Here is a 26923-nt window from a genome sequence, read left to right as displayed (position 1 = left end):
GGGTCTTGGTGCTGAGATGAGGACCTCCGGGAGGCCTCACTCTGATTAGTATTCCCTGGGGTCTGAGGTTCTCTGTTAGTCCAGCGGTTTGGACTCGGAGCTCCCACCACAGGAGATCAGGCCCGACCTCTGGCCTGGGAACCAAGATCCCACAAGCATGTTGCTGGGGGCTCCTCCCATCCCCTAGGTGTCCATGGTTCCCCACCGGTGCCTGGTAGGTGCCCTAGTTGTGAGGAGATGCGAATTCTGCGTCCTCCTAGTCCGCCATGTTGACTCCCCGCTTGCTAGAGGAATTCGTAGTGGACATCTTTTTTGCTGGGTATATAATATTCTAAAATACTTTTTTAAACTTTTCACAGTCACTGTAAAAATAACATTGAGTGGACAAATTTTTGTTATCCTTTTGGGTAGATTCCTAGAAGAAGTATTGGGTCGAAACATAAATGTTTTACAGACTTGTGAACACTGCACAACTGTTTCCCCTGAAAGGATGTTCTGATTTCATTGTTTCTTCATATTAACCAGATAGCTGTATAATATAACAGAAAGCTTGACAGAGAGTAATTATAGCCTTTGCCTAGGGAGACTGGAGTCACTGGTGGTTATTTATTAGTTTAACTGTTATCATCAACACCATTTCTATAAAAATGGCCTGTTTTCTGTGATGGCAGTAGGAGATTTTGAGATTATGATCTTTCGTATTGTTTTGCTCTTTTCCTGATCATGTAATTTATGACAGCAGTTCTGTAAGGACATCCGTATTTACATTCACATTCAACTGCTTCCATTTCCTGCAGCTCAACTGAACAGGAAAAAAAATTGAAATATTGGGAACCTTTGTTTTTAATTAGTAAGCCACCTCAAATGGCTGGGAGATGGTGTCAGTTTATAGAACCAGAAAGAGCTATTTTCATGATGGTTAGTAGTTAACATTTACTTACTCAGGTTAGTAAATAAATACAAATAAATTCAGGAATGGTATATGTTTGAATTAAATACATCTCTGCCCTTCAGTTTTGTACATATGACCAGGATAGTTAATTTAGACATCTTTTGATGTTTCAAATGATTTCCAAAACTTCCCTTTGCTTCCTACTAGCTACTACCTGATGAGGGCAAAATATTTTCTTAAGAATTTACTGTTTTAGTTATTAGCAGTATTAATACTAGAATATATTGATTGCTATTTTCCACAGAAAAGCTGTTGTTGTAGTATGAATAAGTGTGGGTGTCAATAACACTTTACAAATGAGAAAAACAAACCTCTCTCGTCAGTCCCAAACTAGATGTGCTTCCTGTGTGGGGGGAGCAGCCTGATAGTAGGGTGGGGAAAGTCTACTCCCTGGAAGCACAGGCTGTAACAGGCCTGACAGAGGAATGAGGAGGTGGGGCCCTGCAAGCCTGGCCTGGTATTAGCTGCCCATGGGCTCTCTTCTTTCCCCCACTGCATAGTTCAGGAGAATATTCACTTACCTCTTCAGATAACCATTTTAATTGATTAGTTTTTAAATCAGTGGGTTACTTTAAAAATACTTCTGTAAAATCTGGACACTCCTATTTATCTTTTTTAACCCCTTCAGAAAAGTTTTTTCCAAAGATGATTGTTTTGGAGAAGCCTGATATTTGCTTCTAGTGTTAAAGCTTGAAACATGTTCATATTTCTCAATTCATTGATTTGCATAGCTGTTTCCTCTTCCTGGAAGATTCCTACCAGAAGGCTCTTCTCAAGATGTCTGTATGGCTAACTCCTCCCTCAGGTTTTGCTCAAACCTCACATTCTCAAATGAGTTCTGCCTGATTGCCCTATTTAATGCTACAGCCTGATGAACATCCCCCCATACCCTGCTCTCCTTCTTCTAAATTTTTCTTTTTCCAAAGCATTTTCCACCTTCTAACTTTCTATATAATGTATCCACCTGTTATGTTTCTAGTTTACTGCCTATCTCTTCCCTCAGATCTGAGCTCCACAAGGGAATCTTTGTCTGCTCTGGCACACCCCAAGCACCTAGACCAGTGCCTGACTCCTAGCAGGCCATCAGCACTGGCTGAATGAGAGATTAGTAACACACACTTACGTATGTGCATGCTTATGTATGTTTATGCGGACAGTACAAGATGTGTGGAACAGGCTGACCAGGGGAGGCTTTTAACTTAAAAGTATGTTTGCTTTTCATGTTTTATATATTTTATGATTTATACATTGGGTTTTTACATCTTAGCCAGGAATTAAACCCAAGCATCTGGCTCCAGATTTGGGACACTAACCAGTATCCCACACTGCCTCACAGTAGGATGTTTTTGTTGGCCTTTGTAATGTTTCTGTGCATTCTTACTACACCTTGCTTCCTATTTAAGCTGTTACTTTTATTCTAGCACTTAAATATTACCCTGTCTCATCCCCAGTCTCTAAAGAGCCCAAATCTGTTTGCATATGATTTTGTTCTAGGCACCATCTTCACCCCTGTGTTTTCTGCTCTGTCTTCTCCTGGTTCCACAGTTACTGATCCTATTATGTAAGTCAACATAATGATCCTGTGATCAGAGAGCAAAAGTTCTCTCACTCTTGCTATTAGCCACTCAGGGCTGGATCACAGAGGAGCTTTTGGAGTTCTGGAAATCCCCCTTGTCAGCCTTGAGCAGGTTCATATGTTTCAAATTTAAAGCTTGTATATTAATTTACTAAAGTAGTTTCCATCTTCCCTTCTAGGAATCTATTAGTAGAAAGAAATGAGGTAGGACTAGAGCAGCAATTTGCACACTCACAAATGGTATGGTAGTATCAAAGTTTATGTAATTTAATACATACATTATTTAGCAATATAATTGGTATCTAAGTTAAAATTCAGTACTTAATATTTGCAGTAACTATTTTTCTCAAGCAAATAAACAAGTGATGTCAATTTAAAGAGGCAATAGACAAGATTGACAAGATCATGCCTTTTTATAAATTAGCAAAGAATATAGTGTTGCCTTTGATATGTCCAGGTCTGAAAAGAGGACTAGGCAGGGTGGGGGAACCCACCTGAGAAGAGAACATCACAGTCCAAGAAATGAGCACTTAGTTTTGTCTTCATCTGAAGACTGCCTAATCTAATAAAAAGCAAGCAGTTGGGAGGAATGGGGTCTTTCAAAAGAGGTTCAAGTGGTTCAGTGACATTAGCCTGGAAAGGAGAGGGGAGAGCTATGACTTGGCTTGCCATTTTAGTGATGAGGAAGATCATTGGCTGTCTTTCGGATTTTTAAGCTAGTTTTTCACCTGAAGTGATTGAAGCTTGGTCCCATTTTTCTGCCAAGATAGGACCCAGTGGAGGTCTTTTCTCAGGAACTGCTCAAGGATAAATCCACAGTGATGATAAAGCCATGGACTGGTTCCAGGCCTTGGCTTGCTGAATTAGAAGAACACTTTGGGGAAATGTTGACCTTGGCACTGACCAGAGCACCAAATTCCTTTCTCTGCATTGTTTTGCATCTCATGCAAGCTCCTGATGGATTGTATTCTCCCAGATAGTGATAGTGTACCGAATTCTCTGCTAAATACAGAATAAGCTTTTGAAAGAATTAAGTGCAGATGAGTTAGGCAATAATTATTTATAGTACAAAAAGATTTATTCCATGAATGCTGTAAATAGCAAATTCCCAAATGCTCCTAAATATGATTGATTATATACATTTTTTGAGAAACAAATGTGTTAAATATAACAAGGAGGTCTGTTGGCAGTATGCAAACATACACCCAACCTCAGCCCATTTCCTTATGAACTAACATTATCAAGTGGCAGTATATATATATTACATGCACAGTATATAATACAAGTAAATGGCACAGTAGACTATTTTTTATAGCCGGCCTTTAAAAAAAGTTACCTTTTATTGATTTGTATTGTATTGTTGACAGATGAAGTGGTCTGTAGGATAGCAGTTCTTTGACATGTTTATACCTTACTTTGTGGTCTAGTATGTGGTCAGTTTTCATAAATGTTCTATTTGTTTAAAACGAATGTATATCAGTTAGAATTCCACAAGAGATTTAAGCTGAGTGGCTCTTCTCAGTTTTCTCAAGTATGGTACATAGCTGGTATCATTTGAGGTGCACAGGAGATAAGGCATCCATTGTATATAATGAGTAGAAAGAAACAAACATGATGAACTGGTAAAGACATTATAAAATGACTTAGAGGTTTATATACACCTACCCACCAATGTAGTCTATTTTCTAGATGATAGTATATTTTGAATAGCCATGATTTGATTTATTACATTTTAGATGCAATGAGGTGGGTTTTTAAAATTTTTTTTAATTTATTTTTTTAATTTATTTTATTTTTGGCTGCATTGGGTCTTCGTTGCTGCACATGGGCTTTCTCTAGTTGCTGTGAGCAGGGGCTTCTCTTCATTGCCATGCACAGACTTATTGCGGTGGCTTCTCTTTGTTGCAGAGCATGGGCTCTAGGCGCGTGGGCTTCAGTAGTTGTGGCTCGTGGGCTTTAGAGCGCAGGCTCAGAAGTTGTGGCGCACGGGCTTAGTTGCTCCACAGCATGTGGGATCTTCCCGGACCAGGGCTCGAACCCGTGTCCCCTGCATTGGCAGGTGGATTCTTAACCACTGTGCCACCAGGAAAGTCCCGCAATGAGGTTTTTTTAAAGCTTCATTGAGGTATAATTCACATGCCACATAATTTACCCATTTAAAGTATGTAATTCAGTGTTTTTTAGTAAGTTCACAGTGTTGTGCAACCATCATTACAGTCTAATTTGAAAACACTTTCATCACCCCCAAAGGAAACCCCGTACCCGTCAGCTCTCACTTTCCATCCACTCCACCCCTTCTACTTTCTATCTCTATGGATTTGACTCTTCTGGACATTTCATGTAAATGGAATCATACAAAATTCAGTCTTTTGTGACTGGCTTCTTTCACTTAGCATAATGTTTTCAAGGTTCATCCATGTTGTAACATGTACCAGTACTTTATTCCTTTTTATTGCTGGATAATATTCTGTGTTTGGACATATCATATTTTGTTTATCCATTCGTCAGTTGTTGGACATTTGAGCTGTTTCTACTTTTTGGTTGTGAATAATGCTATCAACATGCATGTACAAATTTTTGTGTGAATGTATGGTTTCATCCAGGGAAGTGTTTTTAGCTGATCTCCAACATAAATATCACTCATTGCAAAAAGGCATACAACCCACATAGAACCCTTTCATTTGTAATTTGTTCTGAGACTTTGATGTTTGGTGGCAGGGGCACAGTGGGCGGAGAGGGGAAGTAACATTTATTGATTGTCTACTCTGAACTAAGCACACTGCTAGGAGCTTTGTATACATTCTCAATCCTGTTAACAGTCCTGTGAGACAAGTACAGGTTTCCTCATTTTACAGATGGAAAAAACAAGGACCCAGGAAACTTAAGTAATTTGTCCAAAGAGACAAAGCTGATAAGTGATGAGCTAGGCTTACAACCTAGATCTGTTTGACTTTTGGAACATCACACAGACTTGGAATATCCAAAAAATTTTAAACATTAAAAAAAATTTTTTTAATGATAATCTCATTACTTCTTTTCATCAAATCAGGTCTTTCCAATGATTTATCTTTCTTCCTTTACTTGACAGCTTTTTCTTCAGTAGTAGCTATATGCTTATTGCTCTATGTCTATTAGCTATATATTAGGTAGTTTTAAAATCTTTTGGCTAAGGTGAGGGGTTTTTGTTCAAACACAGTCTTACACTGAAGCATGATTGAGTGTTATCAGTAAAAGCAGAGTTGCTCTTGTTGAAGCTCAGAATTTCCTGGAATTACTAATGGCTCTGGTATAGCAAGCTCTTAGTCTGAAAACATCATTCCTCAAACAGCTTGCTTATTTCCAGGCTGTAGTCCTTCAACAGTTGGCAAATTGGTAATTGGAATTTGTGTTCAAGCATCTATTTTTAACTGGGAGTTTATTTAGGTAATATTTTGATGGGGAGCTCAGCATATCAAATGATTGCTGTTTTAACTTTAAGAATAAAAGTAGGGCTTCCCTGGTGGCACAGTGGTTGAGAATCTGCCTGCCAATGCAGGGGACACGGGTTCGAGCCCTGGTCTGGGAAGATCCCACATGCTGCGGAGCAACTAAGCCCGTGAGCCACAATTACTGAGCCTGCGCATCTGGAGCCTGGGCTCCGCAACGGGAGAGGCCGCGACAGTGAGAGGCCCACGCACCGCGGTGAAGAGTGGCCCCCGCTCGCCGAAACTGGAGAAAGCCCGCGCACAGAAACGAAGACCCAACACAGCCAAAAATAAATTAATTAATTTTAAAAAAAAAGAATAAAAGCAAACACAAGCACAGTGTAGAAATGCCATCCTGATTGTGCTAAAAACCTTTCATGGAAACAGCATCTATCAGAAATATTTAACACGCACAGTGTATTGATGAGCCCAGTTCAAGACTCTTAATGTGTGTTCTTAGATAATTTTACAAAGAGTTGCTGTGTAATATTTTGATTTCAGATAAGTAAGCCAGATTTACTATATAAGAATTCAGCCTGGATCAAAATCACATTTACATAAAACTGGTTGTGAAAAAAGATTTATCAAGAGGATTAACAGTGAGAAGTTTATGAGGGTATGTCTCACCTATGTAACAGTTAAATTAGCTTTTAACAGTTTTAGTGCCATGGTTTGTGGTTCTGGTGGGGACACAAGCAGCAGCAATTATTTGCTGCCACAGACTGGAAATCACTTCATTTACTATATATTTGTCAAATTATGGGTTTACTATATGTAACAGAGATACCAAATAACAGGTACTTAAACCCAATAGAAGTTGATTTCTATGTTATGTAATAGTCTGCACTAGTGTGGCCACTCTGCTCCGTGAGGTCGTCGGTCTCTGGGCTCTTTCTATCCTGAACTTCACTGTCCTTGGATCTGGCCGTCAGCCCGTGTCCAAGATGACTGATCGCCACAATCCCATTTCAGCTGTCAGGAAGGGAGAAAAAGGGAGGACGTGCTTTTTCCCTTAAAGAGCAGGACCTGGAAGTTGCACACATTCTTTCTGTCCGGACCACATTGGCCAGAACTTAGCTATTTGACCACACCTAGCTGTGAGGGGACTGCGAAATGTGCTTTTTATCCTGAGGGTTGTTTTACCCAGCTAAAAATTCTCTTCTGGAGAAGAAAAGAAGAGTTGATGGGGGCACTTGTCTGTCTTTAAACTCCTTGGCACACAAACTGCTTATGCTTGGCTTTTCTTTCTTTTATACTTGGTTTTTTATACTGTTTCCTCATCTTTCATGTTCTGTTAAAATATCAGAATTGCATTCTGAAAAAACTACATTGCAAAAACACTTATTTCAAATGGGAAAGGTAATAAGGAAACAGTATTTCAAATTCACAATGACAAAATACTTTTAATGAAAGAATTTTAGTAGTAAAGTTTTTTAAAAAATCTAAGTATACAGCTACTAATTGAACAAATCCAACTTTCGATTATTTCTAGCTTTTATTCTAGAATCGTAGCTTTTCTCATTACTTACACTACTGTTATTATGAAGAATGTTTATCCTGCTTAATATTCACATTTCCATGTATTGACAACTCTCAAAGTTTATTTTTGTAATATTCAGACATGTAGCAAGCAGTGTCATGTTGTTTTGGGGGGGGGTGATGAGGGTAGGGCAAGAATGGTGTACTGGGTATTTTGTTATTGAGCGTAAGTGTCAGTAGTGGTGTTTTTTTCCTTTTAATTCCTGATTTTGATCGTGATTAGTACCTCGAGTGAAGTACAGGAAATATCTGTTCAGACTCTGAAGTATTATTCCTCGCATTGTTGTCTTTGCTATTTTAGGAAGGAATTTGTTGTTGTTGTTTTTTTCTCCAAGTGAAACTGCGGGAAAGAAGTAGATTTTTAGTAATGGTATTGGAGATTTAAATATCTCCAGGGAAACAAGAGGCACACACATTACAGAAAGAAAGAAACCATTCTTTGTCAGCCAAACCAAAAGTTACAGCTCCTAAACACTGGGGAATGGTGTATACAAAATTACAAGTCATTTGTAAAAATCCTTAAGCCAGTTTATCCCATTTCTTTCTTTCACTCTACTTTTTTTTACCTGCTAAGGGTATCATCTCCTGGACCAGTGAAAAGCCACGGGCACCTTTCTGTTACCAATTGTGTAGCTGCAAGATCATTTTTATTCTTTTTGCTTGTTTCCCTACCCTTGCTCAGGGAGCCTCTATTCCTGAGAGTATTATTAACATTTAACATTTATTCTTTTTGCTGAGGCTGCATTGAGGGGTGTGGATTGTTTTTATTTAATCTTTAAAAATAGTGACCACCAGCTAGTTATTTTAAATTTTGCCATGGTGTAAAGAGGAACTGGCAGCAGCATCTGGCCATCTTTTATGGAAGTCTGATTCAGGATGGACCCCGTTGGATTTAGGAACTCCCTTTTCCTCTTCTGATAGCTCTATCCTCTCCCTTCCTCTAGTAACCCATCCCTCAGTCACTCTTTCACCAGACCTGATCCCCTGCTCAGTTTCTACCAATTCTCACAAAGCTGCTGCCTGCACCAGCAATTTATCTCTTCATTTATAGACTCTACCCCTGCCCCCCAGGCCTTTTAGGAGGAAATGCTGAAGAACATTTCAATTTTTAGTGTTTCTTCTACAACATAAACTAATCTTCAGTCTTCCTTATCACTTCTTTCATGGCTTTTGTCTTTAATCGTTTTTTTTGTTTTTTGGTTTTGTTTTTTTGGTTGTTGCTTTTTGTTGTTGTTTTTTGGTCTTTAGTAGGTTCAAAGTGAGAAATGAAAAACAGGTATGGGGGGTGGGAAAGGAGAATTAGCCTAGCAGGGAACCTTTATATATCTTCCTGATCTCCCTTCTCCAATTCCTTTCAGTACTGTCTCCTTTTGGAATCCTGCTATTTCTTCTGGAGGGTGATGTATTCTGCTATCTCAAGGTGAATTGAGTGCTTTTCCCATAGAAACTGTAAAAAGTTATAGAAGTTAGGTTGATAGTATTACAAATCATTTATTCAACGAGTATTTATTATTGATTGATTGTTAATAAATACTTGCTAGCCTGGATCCCATCATCCTCCTTCCCTTCCATTCTCCTTTCCTGTTAAAACCCAGCTCTCAATTATTCAGACCATCAGCCTTCTCCCAGGGGTTACTGGAGAAAATCACAAAACTGGAAATTGGTGCCACTAAAAGTTCCTTTCCTCCTCTCTCCCTGGACTCTCGGCAGTGCCTGACACACTCTCATTTCTTTAGTTAACCCCCTCTGCCATTAGAGTAGCAGATGTTATTAAGTGCTAGGAACTAAGAACTTTGCACGTATTATCACTTTAATCCTCACAAAGTGTATATTCTATTATCTTTGTTTTATAGTTGAGGAAATTGAGGCTTAGAGAGATTAACTTTTTTCAGACACAACTGGCAGAGCTGGGACTACACGCTATATCAACTTCAGAGCATGTGCCTCCTCTTCTTATAGTGGCAACTCAATTATCTTTACCAGAACCCTCTCTTCCAGCTCTTTGGTCCTTCTCAGCAAAGAGCCTTAGCAAGGCAGTGTTGAGTAGTGGTTAAGAGTTTGGACCCTGGAGCCAGACCGTCTAGTTTGAAGCCGGCTCTCCCACAGTATTGTGTCCTGTGAAGGTAACTTAATCTCCCTGTGCCTCACTTTGTCACCTGAAAACTGGGACTAATAATACTACCACTTATGGGATTGTTTTGAAGATTAAGTGAGTTAACACATGTGAATGTTTGTTTGTTTATTTATTTATTTATTTGGTTGGTTGGTTGTGCCGGGTCTTAGTTGCAACAGGTGGGCTCCTTGGTTGTGGCTTGCTGGCTCCTTAGTTGTGGCACATGGGCTCCTTTAGTTGCAGCAGGCGGGCTCCTTAGTTGTGGCATGCAAACTCTTAGTTGCGGCATGCATGTGTGATCTAGTTCCCTGGCCAGGGATCGAACCCGGGTCCCCTGAATTGGGAGCACGGAGTCTTAACCACTGAGCTACCAGGGAAGTCCCTACATGGTGAATGTTTTGATGAATGGTACCTGGCATGAGATAAGTACTAAATGAAAGTAGGGGGGAAAGTAGATCAAAAACCTTTACTCTGATTCCTACGCAGAAAGAAATTTAGAGATCATCTGACCAGAGTCCCTTTGTCTTCTGCCCCCGATCCCACCCCCGCACCCAGTGCTCCCTCAACAACTGTACTGCCTTATCCATCCTTATCTCCTTTCTCCGAGAAAGGGATATCATTAAAGTCCTACAGCACTTCCAATCTTTCTTGCATCCTGACAGACACGGAAAATGATAGTATTTGTTCAGTACAGTGGGATTAAAAAGGCTGTTTGCCTGCTTGAGGTGACTGCTCCAGGGTTTCCAGCTTCTCTAAGCTCTGCCAGGCAGCCCAAGGGCTAAGGATAAACGGTTCCACACCCAGGAAGCACTCACAGATCAAGGACGCAGACCACATTCCCAGCATAGGTTGACCCATGAGGTACCCCTTCCCCTAGCTCTGGATCTTACTCCCTCTAATCTTTTCAGGAACTTCAGCCCCTGTCAGTTACCTTGTTCCTTGGCTATGTTTCATCATGTTACTCTCCTGCTTAAAGCCCTTCAAAGGCTTCCTCTCTCATTTATAATGAAATCCCTAAACCTTTGCATGGTCTCCAGTACCCTGCAGGATCTGGGCCCCTGCTGCCTCCCCTACCTCATCTCACCCCACTGGCCGCGCTGGCTTTCAGCTGTGCTCCCTCGCAGACCTGTCCCCCTCAAGGTCTTCTCAGGGGATGTGCTTAGCACCACTGCAGGCCCACTGCCCCTGCCCCCAGCTCCTGTGTCGTTTTCAAAATATTTAAATGTATTCATTTTTTTTTAAGGTCTCAGCTTAAATGTCACCCACTTCCTCAGAACAGCCTTACCCAGCTAGCTATCCAGAACCTGCCTGCAGGTTTGCGCTGAGCAACGTGTCTGCTGACGTCTGTCAGAGCCCTCTCAGTCCCTGGACAGCTTCTGTGCAGCCCTTATCAAACTTGTATTTAGATGTCTCTGTGCTGGAAAACTCATGACCATGACTATAAATTTTGGAACCAAGTCCATCCTCTTCTGTTCTGTACCTCTAAAGTAGTGCTTTGCAGGTAGCAAGTTCTTAGTTTTTGTTGGTTGAATCAGTGTTTCACCCTCTTTCTAATAGCTCTTTCTCTATAATACATAAATTTGTCCATCTTCAAGAAAAAGAAAAGAAGACTCATTCTCCTTGACTCTGTAGCCTTCTGTAGATACTGCCCCATATCTCGTTCACTTTATAACAAAACATATTGAAAGAAAAAAATCTGTTACTCTCATATCACCACTTATCTATGCTTTAGTACTGTAAATAATCTGTCTTCTTCCTCAAGTTCCTTTAAAATTGTTCTTAACTGGGCCACTGGTGATCTAGCTGCCAAATCTAGCCAGTGTTTTTCGATTCTGTTTTTACGTTTGTGACAGTGTACATTATTCATCATCTCCTTCTCGCTTTCCCTCTCCCTCTTCTCTCCTCCGTCCCCCTGTGCCCTCCTGGTCTCCCTGCTGGGTCCCAGTATCATCTCTTTTTCTTCTGCCCATTCTTTAAATGTTAGTTTTCTCTAGGATTTCTTTTCTGGCCTTCTTCTCTTTTCACACTGCACTCCCTCTGATGATATCATTCACACCCAAGCTTTCAGCTCCCACCTTCTACAGTGATGGAGAGAATGTATATATCTTTCCCAGAGCTCATCTGTCCTATTGCCTACTGGATACCTTCCCTTGGTTTTTGCCTTGTCACACATAGCAGTGCCAGGCAAGTGGCATTCATCAAACATTGACCAAAAGCAGCCTTAGAACTCATTTGATCCTTATTTCTACAGATATGGAAACCGAGGCCCAGAGAAGTATAGTGGCTTGCCCAGGATCAGAGACCTAGTTTGGAGCAAAACAGAGACGAAAACATAAGTCTTCTGACACCTGGAATCTGAGATCAAACAAGTTGCATATTTTGTGATCCACATACTACAACAGTGGTGGTATTCTCCCTACTTATATTTTTCCCTGAGCATCTTTGGTTTCCAGAGCAGTATGAATTGGCTACCAAGAACATTCTTCCTGTGCTTAAAATTTTTCACTTTATTTCTGTACTTGCGAGAGGACATACTTAGATTTTTGATTCATTGTGAATTTCGTCTGCACCGTTGACCACGAATGCCTGGCACCATGCTCTGTTCAGTTCCGATTCGATGAATGGTATAGATGTTATTACATGCTGCCTAGTTTAAAACGTTATTCTGATGGATGCTAGACTAAAGGCAGAGTAATTGAATATACCTAGCTGTTCTTGTAAGAAATGGCTTTCTAATTTTCTGAGGAAAATTAAAGATAAAAATCAGGGAGAAGAAGAAGCTGTAAAGAAAATTACCTTTTTTTTTTCTTTTTTCTGTTTTTTTTTTTTTTTTCCATTCCCCACCCACCCGAGGCATTTGCAGTTTTAGCCCTAAATTAAAACTACAGGGCTTCCCTGGTGGCGCAGTGGTTGAGAATCTGCCTGCCAATGCAGGGGACATGGGTTCGAGCCCTGGTCTGGGAAGATCCCACATGCCGCGGAGCAACTGGGCCCGTGAGCCACAATTACTGAGCCTGCGCGTCTGGAGCCTGTGCTCCGCAACAAGAGAGGCCGCGACAGTGAGAGGCCCGCACACCGCGATGAAGAGTGGTCCCCACTTGCCACAACTAGAGAAAGCCCTCTCACAGAAACGAAGACTCAACACAGTCATAAATAAATAAATAAAAGAACGTGAATTTCTAAAAAAAACAAAAACAAAAAAAAACTATAGCATCCATAGTCAGATGCATGTAATCCTGTTTTGTGCATAATGGCACTGTTTTATTTACAGACATTTACATATATTTATTTGAACTAATCTGCTCATTTCTGGTTTAGATATTCGTTCTTCTCTTTGATATGCTTTCCTTCTTTTAGACTCTTAACACCCAAAGGCACTAACTTCACTGGCTCCTACTGCTAAGGATCTAGAACTGTGCCATGATGTGTCTTTAGAGACAATGCACTCTCTCCTCTTTTAAATAATTTTTTTTTTTTTTAAAGAGAACCTACCAACCCAGAATTTTCTAAATAACCCTTTTAAGGATAAGGTTAATGTTAGGACTTAAGGGTGGGACTGGGGCTGGGGTGGTGTCAAATAAAACTATTCGAGTGTGTGCTACGTGCCAGGAACGTTTGTATGTATTCTCTCATTCAAGACTCATCATAAGCACTCAAGGCAGGAGTTATTCCAATTTTACCTATTATGAAACTGAAGTAGAGTTGTTCAGTAACTTGTCCAGGAGCCAGTAAATGGCAGACTGAGGGTCCAAACCCAAGTCCAGGTCTGCCTGGTGCTAAACCCTATGCTTTTTCTACTGGCTGAACCATATCAGGGATTCCTCCTGTCCTGGTTAAACATTCAGGTCATTTGTATAGCAGATCTCTTATTTGCAGGCATAGTTTTTCTAATGGACACATGAACATACCTTTTGCATTAGATGAATTAGTTTAGCCAGCTGCCTGATGATGTAGTAGACTTAGAGTTCGGTTTCTCCGTGTGTTTCAAGTGTTTTACTCTGTTGCTTTTTATTCGTTTGAACTTGCTTGGTGCCTTAGGTGAAATACCATCTGTAAGAATTCATATATATTTGACCTAGAAAACAGAACGGTGCAGCCAAAGCAATTCTATGATTTGAGTTTTGGGAGAAAGCAGTCTGGGCTTACTCTCAAGTTCTTGATGTGGAAAATGTCTAGTGATTGTCCTAAATGAGGTGAGAGGACATCTACAGAGAATGGAAATTTGAATGTCTTGAAGTTAAATTCTCTTGAAAATCTTTTGTAAGATTAGCAAAGTTAAAAGAAGAGAAGACCGTAGCTTTTATAGGCTGCCAGTTGAATACTTTAGAATCACTGATTTTTTCCAAAAGAAAAATTAGATAAAATAAAAATTCTCATCTTTCAGCAGATTGAAGTATTTTAACAGAGGTTTACTTCTGCTAGACTATGAAAATATTGTATCTTTTCACCCTTCTTTCAACATAAGATTAGTCCTATCTATGTGCAGAAAGAAACTTCGAGAGTTTTAAAAGTAATTCAAGGTTTCAAATTCTTTGGCGTCCTCTTGGCTACTTTTAGTTCAGATAAGGGAAGAAAAATAGGTAGGAAAAGACAAAGGCCAAAATGCCTCTATATCTGGCTTAAGGGTAAGGCCATTGTTTTCTGTGACGATGAGCTTTTATTTTGTGTGTTTGTGAACCTTTATATATCACCTGTGGAAGGAGGATGTTTGGGGGATCCGTGGCTGGTACATGTAATTCATTGAATGGAATTGTCATTGTAAGGAGAACGTGGTAAAATTTAACGATGGATAACTTTCTTTGTCTTCTAGCCCATGTCTCCTGGATATGATCCAAATCCTCTGCCTTTTTCAGTTTTGCTAAGATTGACCCCATTCACATTCTCAGCTATATTTTGGCTCTTTCTCTCTATGTGTGTATTTATATTCCTAACGTACGAATAGCCATAAACCCCAGTCCTACTCCCCATCTCCAGTCACAGCCAACGTGTCCCACCTTCCTGGTCTAACATTTACATGTAGAGGATAGAATAGGATTTAGATACAGGTATAGATTTGAAGGTGATGACTCTAGAACTTTTTCTTCTCAGTCTCTCATTTCTTTCCCTCCTAATTACTCCTTAACAAAACAGAGAGGCCACATTCTCCCTTAGCTGAGTATTTAGTAATGATGTGTAATCACTTCTTGCTGACTGTTTTTTTTACTGCACTTGGACATTTTCTACAGTTGGCTGTCTCATTTAAAAAATAGCTAGAAGAGACAATTCACCCAGAGCCCTATTGCAGGCAGGGTGGTAGTGGTGGTGCTGCTGGTGTTTAATGCCTTCTTGAAAATCATCTATATTTTGGGGTGAGTCATAAAAATTGTTTATCCCATGCTGTTCATTTTATGAACAATAGGTTAGTTTTATACTTTTATTGTGTCTGACTTGGGGGCCACTTACAAATGAACAATGGACAAAGAACAATAAGAAAAGACCAAAGACCCAGATTCTAGTCTAGCCATGTATCCTTAAAAAAGACATTTATCTTGTTCTGTCATAAAGGTCATGCCTTTTCTGTTTACTGAAGAGGAATTTTTGGCAGATTAAATGAATTGTTGTCAGAATATTTTGAAAATCTAGAATGGTGGCTGCATTATATAGAGGCATTTAATGAAGAGGGAAGTAAATTGATGACCCATGAGATTATGTAAGCCCTAAACTTCAAGCCTCTGAGGATCCCATGTTGATCCTCCCCTTTGGCTGGACCTGCAGGAACAGCGGTAGGGCCAGTGTCCTGCCCTGTTCATGGGAGATTGAATTTACAGCTTTCATATCTGCCTGTTGCTCCAAGCATGCCACTCTTCTTTCACAGCTGAGGGTTTGAGAAATAGTGTCTTCACCCTCAGTGTCTCTCTCTCCTGACAGTCATCCTTCAAGACCCAACCCAAGAGCAACTTCTGTGAAGTCTTCCCAATGTTTCTGAAGGTGAATTTGGAGCTTCTCTCTGAAGATGAATGCAGTGTAGTATTTAAGAGGAGGCGCCCTGGAGTCAGGTCTGCCTGGGTTCAGTTCTTGATCATAGCACTTACTAGGTATGACTGTGGGCAAGTTGCTTAAACTTCCTGTGCCTCACTATCCTCACCCTGTAACATGGGAATGATGATAATATCACCTGATAAGACTGCTGTGTGGCACTTCAACAGAGACTGATACATAGTAAGCCCTTGATAAGTGTTGTTGTTGTTTACTTATTTATTCTTATTGAATATTATAATTATCTTTTATCACCATTATTTCCTTCATACTTACATTAGACTTTGTATATAATCTCTAATGTAGCACTTGTCACTTTTATTGTAGTTATTTTTTTAGACCTGAAACTTCTTGAAGACATGGATACTATTTTATTCATCTTTGCTTAACACTCTGTGTGTCATCCATTCAGTGCTCAAAAATGTTTTTTTGTGGCATCTTCCACATCCCCCCAGCCATTGCCCCCTCTGACTGAATAGGTGTGACTTTGAGGCAGAGCTGCAGTGACACATACCTTTTTATTTCCTTTGGAGCAGAAAGAGTTTATGGCTAGAGCTGTAATCCTTGCTCTCAACAAGCTGTAATCCTCGTCCAGCAACAACATACTTACATCCGACTTGGTGACCCTCCAGAATTTTCCAAACCCTGTGTTTATTTAGCACCTAATTGCTCAGGGTGCTGCACAAGGTCATCTGTGAGAATTACTTAACATTGCCCTACTTCTCTCTGGGAGATGAGAATCATAAAGGAACTACCAAACATGGCCATACCCATGCAGCAGAGGAAAACTAGTAAAGCACTAAGTGACTGCGTCAGTAGGAGTTCATGTCATAGCTCTGATATTAGAAAGGCCAGATCCAAACCAAATGTCACCACTCTGTAGAGCTTTCCTTTCGGTACGCAAGTAGAGAGCACGATTCTTCCTTCTGGGCCCCACGCTGCAGTTGGTGTGCATCTCTCCGTGGTGCTTCATTGTGGAGTATTAGTGATGCTTGTCTGCCTTGTCTCCTCTCTCTGAACATAGTTGCCTGCCCTTGCCCTGCCCAGCCAGTAGGGTAGGGCTTCAGTAAATGTTTATGGCTATTGGAACTTCTGATATCCCAGAGCCCACACTGAGTACTTTTATTTTTATATTTTTAATTTTTAAAATTTATTTATTTTATTTATTTATTTTTGGCTACGTTGGGTCTTTGTTGCTGTGAGCAGGCTTTCTTGTGGCGAGCGGGGGCTACTCTTTGTTGTGGTGCACGGGCTTCTCATTGCGGTGGCTTCTCTTGTTGCAGAGCACGGGCTCTAGGCGCGCGGGCTTCAGTAGTTGCAGCACGCAGCCTCAGTAGTTGTGGCACACGGGCTTAGTTGCTCCGCGGCATGTGGGATCTTCCTGGACCAGGGCTTGAACCCATGTCCCCTGCATTGGGAGGTGGATTCTTTTTTTTTTTTTTTTTTTTTAATTTATTTTTATATTTATTTTTGGCTGTGTTGGGTCTTCGTTTCTGTGCGAGGGCTTTCTCTAGTTGCGGCGAGCGGGCGCCACTCTTCATTGCGGTGCGCGGGCCTCTCACTGTCGCGGCCTCTCTTGTTGCGGAGCACAGGCTCCAGACGCGCAGGCTCAGTAGCTGTGGCTCACAGGCCCAGCTGCTCCATGGCATGTGGGATCCTCCCAGACCAGGGCTCGAACCCGTGTCCCCTGCATTGGCGGGCAGACTCTCAACCACTGTGCCACCAGGGAAGCCCTGGGAGGTGGATTCTTAACCACTGTGCCACCAGGGAAGCCCTGGGAGGTGGATTCTTAACCACTGTGCCACCAGGGAAGCCCTGGGAGGTGGATTCTTAACCACTGTGCCACCAGGGAAGCCCTGGGAGGTGGATTCTTAACCACTGTGCCACCAGGGAAGTCCCCCCACTAAGTACTTTTAATCACAAATAAAAACTTTGCAACGTAGATATTATTGTTCCCCATTTTGCAGACATGGAAACCGAGACTTATCAAGAGGTTAAGTGAAACTTGTCTAGAGTCAGATAGCCCGGAAGTGATAAGGCCGTGCTCCAGGTGCAGCTGCGTCTGGCTCTTCGGTTCTGAACCACAGCACGGTGCCACTCCCCCAGTGTAAGCATACACTCCCCGAACTGCTAACTGACTTGGGGGACTCTTCCTCCTATCATCGCGGACCTTTAAGAGGCTGGGTTGGCTGGCAGGCTCGCACCCACCTCCTCCCAGGCGCTCTGTCAGTCTGCTGGGAGATGAGTTGCGGGCTGCCTGAGCCAAGCCACTTTCATTGATCCCAGGTGGCGAGGAGAGAAGTTGGGAACACACTTCCTTTCTGTTCTGACCCACACACCCATCTCTCCATAGGTCTGGTGTGGCTCTTCAAGATTGTGGGGGTACTGAAGCATCTAGACAGTCTTGGGTCACGTGGGTCTCCGACTGCTCAGGGCTGGTCTCTTGGGTCCCTGTCTCATCAGGCCAGGCGCCTTCACACCTGCTGGGTGCTGCAGACCCCTGGAAGTGGCTACTCTTCTAAGTGTTCACTAAGTGGGTGAAGAAATACGTTACCCTAGTGGGAGGGGAAGGCTAATCCTCCCTGTATTTGTTTACTTCTCAAAAAACTTGAACAACAGGTTTAACTTAGCTCTATGCCATTTTAATGCAAATTTTATACAGGTATAGTTACGGCACTCCTTTTTGTTTTATATGCCAGATGGCAAAAAATCTGTTGTGAGTAAGAACGCCTGTGGTGTGACTTAGTGTCTGTGAGTTCCCGAGGCTCCGTGCTCTCCCTGGAGGCCGTGTCGCCGAGACAACCTTCTCACGCACCCTCCTCACATTAAGTCAGCAGAACTGTCCGGCACACTCCAGACAGGATTCTTTAGTGCAGCGATTTCCAAACTTCCTGAATTTTGAGACTCATTGGAGGGAACTTGTTAGAAACACAGGTATCTGGATCTTAATCCAAACTTAGTGAATCAGCATCTTCATGGGAGGGGCCTGGGAATTTGTATTTTTCCAAGCTCCTCGGGTGATTCTTAAAAATTGGGCAAGTTTAGAAAGCATTGCTTTAGTGCAGCAAAAAGTGCTTAACTACAGGTGGTAAGAGTGATAAGAGCACAGACCGTAGGAGGCAATGACAGAAATGTGGATAACAAATTCAGTTATGTGGGATAAGTAAACTCCTTCTGTCTGGTCTTGCTCTCTGACTAAGGGATACCTCGCTATCTGGTGGGAGTTCCTTCCAATTTTAGTGCCCAGTGATTTACGTACTATTCCTCTCTTACTTTTCTGGCCACCTTCGAGGTCTAGCTGTTGAATTTCAGTAAACGTTTGGTTCACTAAATTTCTCTCCCTGGGCGTTTCAGCTCCTGCTAATGTAAAGACCCATTCCCCATTCATTCTCCCGTTTCCAGTTTTCCACCCAAGCACATGTGTCTCGTTGATTTATTGTTCTTTCACTGCCTTCATTTTACCAATTCATTCAGTCACTCATTCAATAAGTGTCTATTTTGCCGGGCTGTAGGCGGGCTACAGAGATGAACAAGACACAGGCCCTGCCCTCAAGTGCACAGTCTAGTAGGGACATAGATGTGTAAACAAATAATTAAAATACCAGTGATGTGCTGAGTGCTATCACAGAAGTGTGTGCAGAGTTGTAGGGGCACCAGGAGGAAGTGACTAACAAGTGGTGGCAAGTGTCACAGAGGAGGTGACTTTTGAGCAGGGTCTTGTACTCAGAGAAAAGGGAGGGGGCATTTGTAAGTTATATCACCGTACTCCTCACTTCTCTTTGCAGTGCATCTTCTCCTAGGGCTCTTCAGTGTCTTTGCTCTTTTATGGAACAAATGGAGCTAATTGGCATGGCTGGATCAGACTCTCTTTATTGACCTTTTTCAAAACCCGAGATGGTTGGTAGTTGAGTAATGTCCAAGATACCAAGTCTAGCAGTTTGTCCCACGATCATTTACTGACAGTGATAGTTGATACTCTAAACACTGAAGAAAGCTTTTAAAGGCCTTTCACTTCATCAGATGTGTTCTGAGCCAGCAGAAGTGGTCTTTGTGCTTTTCAGGGAGTGGCATGTGTGCGCACATGTGTGCTTGCGTGCGTGTGTGTGCGTGTGGTGAAGGTAGGGGAGCTTGTGAGTGGGGAATGGGACAGGAGAATGCTTGTTTCTTTTGCAATAAAAGACATGATTTCCTGTTTCTCAGGAATGTTTCCTTGGTAGGCTCCCATGTCTCTATTAGTTTTGTGTGTTGTTAGAGATTACCTAAACTCTGCAGTTTGCTAATTTGACAGGGCTTGGTTTTTATTTCCAAAAATGCACTGTGGGTTTCTCTTACTTCACTAGGAAAACAGAGATGAAGGGCCATTGTGATTAAATTTGTACAGTCTAGTAAGTAGTCATGATTGCAGTTTTAAAATGTTTGTTTCTTGAAATAATGGATGCTCATTGTAGAAAACTTATAAAATACAGGCAAGCAAAATTGAAAAGAAGCTAAAACCAATCCATAATCTTGCAAGCCATAACTAACCACTCAATATTTTGGTGTATAAAAATCCAGAATTTTTTCTATGCATATACATGTATGTATAAAAATGCTGTTATTCCAGAAATTGAATATATTGTGTAAACTGTTTAGTATCTTGCCTTTTTTTTCCTGTTACATAATTTGACCATCTTATGTTAACAAATACATATGTACAGAACCATTCATTCTTAATGAAAAAAACTTTATTGTTGAGATTATATAAGTCATTCAGGCTTTTTTTTTTTTTAATCAAACTCTGTTAAAGTATATAAAACAAATGAAAATCCCCCATAATCTCATTCCCCCAAGGATAAACATTTAATATGTATATATATATAGCCTTCTAGACTATTTTCTTTATATATGCAAACATTTCTATTACCTTTTGGTTTTTTTTTTTTTTTACAAAACTAGTTCCTATTATACCTACTGTTCTGCAACTTGCCTTTTACCCTTAATTTATTTTATTTTATTTTTTAAAAGTTTTAAAATATTTTTACTTATTTATTTATTTGGTTGTGCCAGGTCTCAGTTGTGGCTTGCCGGTTCCCCAGTTGCGGCACATGGGCTCCTTAAGGCGGACTCCTTAGTTGTGGCACATGGGCTCCTTAGTTGTGGCAAGCGGGCTCCCTAGTTGTGGCTCGTCGGCTCCTTAGTTGTGGCATGTGAACTCTTAGCCGCAGCATGCATGTGGGATCCAGTTCCCTGACCAGGTATCGAACCCGGGCCCCCTGAATTGGGAGTGTGGAGTCTCAACCACTGCGCCACCAGGGAAGTCCCCCCTTAATATATTTTAGATAGCTTCCTGTGCCGGTACATTTGGAATACCTGCATAATATTATGTGGATCAGGGTTTCTTGTCCTCAACACTACTGACATTTTACACTGGTTAATTCTTTGTCGTGGGCCTGTCCTGTGCATTGCAGGATGCTTAGCAGCGTCCTGGCCTCTATCTTTTAAATGCTAGTAGCATCCCTTCCTCTAGTTGTGACAAAAATGTCTCCAGATGTTGTCACTTGTCCCCTGGAGGGCAAAGTCATTCCTAGTCGAAAGCCACTGATACAGATGGTCTATAATGTAAGCATCTAGAGTCCTTCCAGTTTTTCCATGACAAAGAATGGGTCAGGGAATATTCTTATATTGATTTTTGTGCACCTCTGTGAATTTTATCGTTGAATAAATTCCTAGAAGTGCAGTTGGTGAATCAGAATTTTTTTTTTTTTTTTTTTTTTTAAGGATTTTCTTATTTATTTATTTATTTATTTATTTTTGGCTGTGTTGGGTCTTCGGTTCGTGCGAGGGCTTTCTCCAGTTGCGGCAAGCGGGGGCCACTCTTCATCGCGGCGCGGGGACCGCTCTTCATCGCGGTGCGCGGGCCTCTCTCCATCGCGGCCCCTCCCGCCGCGGGGCACAGGCTCCAGACGCGCAGGCTCAGCAATTGTGGCTCACGGGCCCAGCCGCTCCGCGGCATGTGGGATCCTCCCAGACCAGGGCTCGAACCCGTGTCCCCTGCATTAGCAGGCAGATTCTCAACCACTGCGCCACCAGGGAAGCCCCTGAATCAGAATTTTGATAGAAATTGCCAAATTATTCCAGAGATTGTATCGATTTATTTTTCAACTATATCCTGATGGTTCCAAATCAATATCTCTTTCTGAAGTTCTAGGTTCAGGTAGCCAACTGTTGATTGGACATCTCCTCCTGTGTGTCTCATAACCCTTTCCTAAGCTCAACTCTCATCTTCTTCAACCCACCAAACATGCACTTCTTGCTGTATTTCTCTGCCAGAGAATATCATGACCATCTGCCTGGTTGCTCAAGCCAGAAACCTTCTCCATCCTACACTGAACCAGTCATCAGATCCTATCTAGTCTTCCTCCGTAACATCTCTCTTAATCCATTCACTTCTTTTCATCCCTCTACCTCTATCTTTAATTTAAGCTACTAGTAACCAGCCCAGATCACTATAGTAGCACTGGGGCAAGAACTAGCCTCTCTGGCTTTTACCCTTGGTTCCATGCTCCTCAGGAAGAGTAAACTTGCTGCACTCTGTGATATGCACGTGTTACTCCCCTGCTTAAGCCCTTCAGTGAGCCCCGCTGCCTCTTCCCCATCTGCTCCATCAGTCAGATGCTGAGGCCAACACATCTAACGTTCATCACCCATGATTTCAAATCTCTGTATCCATCAGAATAGGCTTTTTTCTCCCCACCACATATATTTATTCACCAGATATATTTATTCCCCCAGCTTTGAATTACTCGCTGTCCCTTAAATGTCCCTTTGTTCTCCTGCTGCATTTCCTGGTCCTTTTATTTTTATTTTTTTTTATTTTTAAAAGTATTTATTTATTTATTTATTTATGGCTGTGTTGGGTGGGTCTTCGTTTCTGTGCGAGGGCTTTCTCTAGTTGTGGCAAGTGGGGGCCACTCTTCATCGCGGTGTGCGGGCCTCTCACTATCGCGGCCTCTCCTGTTGCGGAGCACAGGCTCCAAACGCGCAGGCTCAGTAATTGTGGCTCACGGGCCCAGCTGCTCCGCGGCACGTGGGATCTTCCCAGACCAGGGCTCGAACCCGTGTTCCCTGCATTGGCAGGCAGACTCTCAACCACTGCGCCACCAGGGAAGCCCCTCCTGGTCCTTTTAACCCTGCTCTCTGCCCATCCATTTTCTACCCTTTCTTTAGGACCAAGCATATTTCTTGAACTCTTCAGCCACATAGTTTCTCCTCTCTTAATCAGTTTTATCCTTACTGCATTTATTGTATATGTACTTTTTCATTTAACCTTGTGAAAAAGACATGCATGAATAGAAATAATACAAACCAGTGAACCAAGTGGAGAGGATATGGGAATTCCAGCTCCAAGTTCCAGCACAGGTCCTAGGGTGCAAAAGGGCGTTTCAAAAATCCCATCCCAGTGCGTGAACCTAGACTTCTCCCCTTAACTGGACTTTTGATTTTTATGTGTTTCTGTGGAGCAATGTAATTGAATACCTCCCAAGTCAATTGCATTCATTTGGTCAAACTAAAACCTTGGAGAGAAGTTCATTTGTCTGCCAGCCTTGCCACGTTCCATTTTGGTATATCTTAAATACCACGGAAACAAGGGTGCCTAGGAACTTGGGAATCTCTGACATGGAATGCAGCATACTGCTCTGCTAGATTGGTGTAGGGACAAGCCCTGCAATTTTCCACAAGAAGTCAGCTCCAATCCTGTGGGAAATCACACATAGCAAAATCCTTGGCAAAGAACTATACATTTTTTTCCTACTCTCTATGTAGTAATTCTGTAACACTGTAATTAATTTTATTTCTACAGTGAACAACCACAGAGTAAGAATAATGCATAACCTGTTTCTGTTCTTGCTATTTTAGGGGACATCACACAGAAGGGATACGAAAAGAAAAGGTCAAAACTCCTGTCTCCTTACATCCCGCAGACACAAGGTAGGCAATGAGAAGTGGTTTAAACCTTTTCAGTAAGAATGCTGTCTTACAGGAGATCTGTCTTTTTTGTTGGTTCCTGTTTTTTCCCCCCCTCACCAGGGAAGAGAAAAAACAGAAGGAAGGAAAGGAGGAAATGAATCTTAATTGAGCATCTGCTGTGTGGTAGGCACTTTTAAAATACCCAAAGTCATCAAATCATTTATACAGAACTTGGGTGGTAGCGTGTCTATGCGTAGCTGACATGATTCAATGGCAGAAAATTCCAGGTCATGGAAAAACTGCATCTTATTAATGCCTGAGCATGAACTGTAATGGAGAGGAGCAATGGGGCAAAGATAAGAAGGAGGGACAAATCTAGTATTGCAAGGCAACCCAAGGATTGCAGTCCCTGAGCACTTGGGGGTAAGAACCCTAAATAAACTTTGAAACTATTTCACAGCCTGACTTATTCCTTCTGCAAAGAGACTGGCGTGTTCTTTATATATCAGAAAGTTCTGAGTCACTTCTGTGCTTAATTCCAGGCGGGTTGCTGGAACCTTTGCCTCCAGGCAAGGCTGTCTGTTTCTAAGTCATCATATTTTTAAAGTTACTCAGCCTCCAGGATTTCCTTTGATAGCCTGTTTCTATTTAATCACTTTTACTGTAAAGAGTTTTTTCTTTATTTCTAATTTCCCCCCTGCAATCAGAGTCCATTTCCACAAGACTGTGTTTTGTGGAACTAATAATTGCTCTTATTTCTGGATTATAATACCTTGAGGACTTTGGATCCCCCATGGTTCTAATATCAAGCCTTGCACAAGGTTTATAGTCTGTAAATATTTGTTGAATGGATAATGGAATAAATAAATGAGCAATGGTGGTATACCAATAGATTTCACTGAAGTCCTTGTTTTATTTCCTGCATTATTCTTGGACATTCCTCCCTGCAAAAACTAGTAGGTCAATTCAGTGATAGCCAGTTTAAAATATCTTAATGAACAGATGGATGTAGAAATGAACTGAGAGAAAAGAGGTGGAAATCAGGCCAGTGACAGCTAATGAAAAGCCAGCTTTTGCTGAGCAAGGCATGACAGAAAAGGGGAGTCCTCTGATTGGCTGCTTAATTATGGATCTGGTCCATGCCTCTGTAGGCCCAGAGATTTACTGTAGTCACTTTGTGCAAAAGCAGTCAGATCCTGAGAAAATAACTCAGTAAGGAATGTAACGATAAAAAGGACCATGATCTGTCTCTTATCTGTTGTCAGGCTACAAAGAAACCAAATCACGTTCAAAAACCAGTTTATCAATTTACTGTGAGAAACCACTGAGACACATTCAAGTCTGTGTGGCCAGCACATTCTTGCCCCACGGGCAGGCCTATGAGAGGAGCTTGATCACACATAGAAGGTTGCTTAGTGAGAATGGATATGACGAAGCAGACATTTAGTTGCAGCAGGCCAAGAGAATGTGACATAGCATCTCACAGTAGGGCTGGTCTTGCATGTGACCTCATGGGGGAAATGGAAACCATTTGATGGCAGCTCCTTCAGCTTCCTGCTATCAGACTTCAAACTCACCACATCAGTGCCCATCATGTTTATTACCTCCTCCCTTCTGGTTGAAGAGGTGATCTGCCCCTCCTAGCCAAGGGCAGTCCTTTCACCTGGGCTTTTGATCCCATCTCCTCCTCCCTTTTCAGAAACCTTATACTATCATCCCGTGACACCAAGGACAGGGCAGTGGGAGCGGGCCACCCCAGTGCAGGCAGTGAGGGGTGCAGTATCTGTAGAAATTTTAAAAGCAGTAATGAAACCAACAAAAAGTTGGTCTGCTTTTTCTTACCAGCGTGGATAGCAATTCTAAATGCTGTAAGTAGTAAAATCTCCTCCCGCTGAGGCAGACAGCTGCACTGCCCCCTCGGTATGCCACTGCAGTCAGCTCCCTGTGTCTCTTGTACTGTCACTCTCTCCCTCTCAACCAGATTATTCCCCCAGCAGTTCATCATACTCATTACTGTTCTTTAAAAAAAAAAAATCCTCCCTTGGGAATTCCCTGGTGGTCCAGTGGTTAGGACTCGGCGCTGTCACTGCCGGGGCCCAGGTTCGATGCCTGGTCGGGGAGCTAAGATCCTGCAAGCTGTGTGGCATGGCCAAAAAAGAAATCCTCCCTTGTCGACCACTTCCATCTCTACCCTGTCTGTCTCCCCTTTATGATCAGACTGCTGAGAACTGTCTATATTTACTATCCCTGTTTTCTCAACACCTTCTCACTTCTCAGCCCATTCCAGCCCCTTCTGAAGCTGCCATAAGTGATATCTCAGTACTATTTGCCACTCTACCTCTTGAAATACTCTCCTCATTTTCTTACTCCTCTCTTCATGTTGCTCCTAGTCATCTTTGCAGGCTCCTTCTCCTCTGTTAAATGTTGGAATTCCCAAGGCAAGACCTCAAGCCCTCTTGACATCTCACTCTATATCAGTGGTTCTCACATTTTAGCCTACATCAGAATCACTGGAGGACTTGTTAATATACAGATTGCAGGACCCCGTTCTCAGGGTTTCTGATTCAGTAGGTCCAGGTTGGGGTTCGAGAATTTGCATTTCTGTCAAGTTCCCAGGAGATGGTGCTGGCATGGAGAACCAATGCCCTGTCTCCCTAGAGCTTTTCAGCCATCCCTATGGCTTTAATTGTCATTTAAATACAGGTAACTCCCAAATATGTGTCTTCAACCCAGATCTCTCCTGAGCTCCTGATCATAGACCCCACTGCATACTTAACATCTCCTTTTATATGTCTTAAAGGAACCTTCATTTCAGCCAATCCAAACATATCCTTTAAATTTATGACTTCTGCACACCACCCCTACCACCAGCACCAACCCCTCCCTACACGAGTGCATTCACACAAAACTATGACATGCAACATGCTCCCAGGCTTCTCTTCTAGTTTTCCCCTTCTGAGTGAATAGAACTCACATCCATAAGCCCAGCAACTAGGGATTTAAAAGTCATCTCAGCATCCCCTTCATTCCCCATCTCTTGTCTGTTGCCAAGTTCTGTTTTCTGTTTCTTCATAAGCCAGTTTTGGTAAGTTTAATTTTTCTAGGAAATTGTCTATTTTGTATAAGTTTTCAAATTTATTGTTCATGACATTCACAGTATTCTCTTTATTTTTAAAGCCTTTGCTTTGTTTATGTTTTACCCTTATCTCTTCTCTTTTTTCTCTTGATCAGTCTTCCTAGAAGTTAGTCTTTTCAAAGAACAAGCTTTTGATTTTGTTGATCTTTTTAATATCTCCTTATTTTCTGATTTATCATTT

At 41.8% G+C, this 26923-nt stretch overlaps 1 protein-coding gene and 1 non-coding gene across 5 annotated transcripts in view; both read left to right on the top strand.

Moving 5' to 3' along the window:
• The window catches only part of DIP2B (disco interacting protein 2 homolog B), a 246157-nt gene that overhangs the window by 104994 nt on the left and 114240 nt on the right, over positions 1 to 26923 (top strand). For all 4 annotated transcript variants that reach the window (XM_057556293.1, XM_007179351.2, XM_057556292.1 and 1 more), the window contains exon 2: positions 23556 to 23627. In XM_057556293.1, the coding sequence (XP_057412276.1) occupies positions 23556 to 23627 (72 nt within the window). The remainder of the gene's footprint in view (positions 1 to 23555; positions 23628 to 26923) is intronic.
• TRNAD-GUC (transfer RNA aspartic acid (anticodon GUC)) lies at positions 25656 to 25727 on the top strand. Its single transcript has one exon. It is a non-coding gene; the product is annotated as a tRNA-Asp (tRNA).

The sequence above is a fragment of the Balaenoptera acutorostrata genome, chromosome 11 (genome assembly GCF_949987535.1).
Source record: "Balaenoptera acutorostrata chromosome 11, mBalAcu1.1, whole genome shotgun sequence".
In the NCBI taxonomy this organism is placed as follows: domain Eukaryota; kingdom Metazoa; phylum Chordata; class Mammalia; order Artiodactyla; family Balaenopteridae; genus Balaenoptera; species Balaenoptera acutorostrata.
Note: the sequence above shows the minus strand (reverse complement) of the source record. Positions and strands in the feature narration are given on the sequence as shown.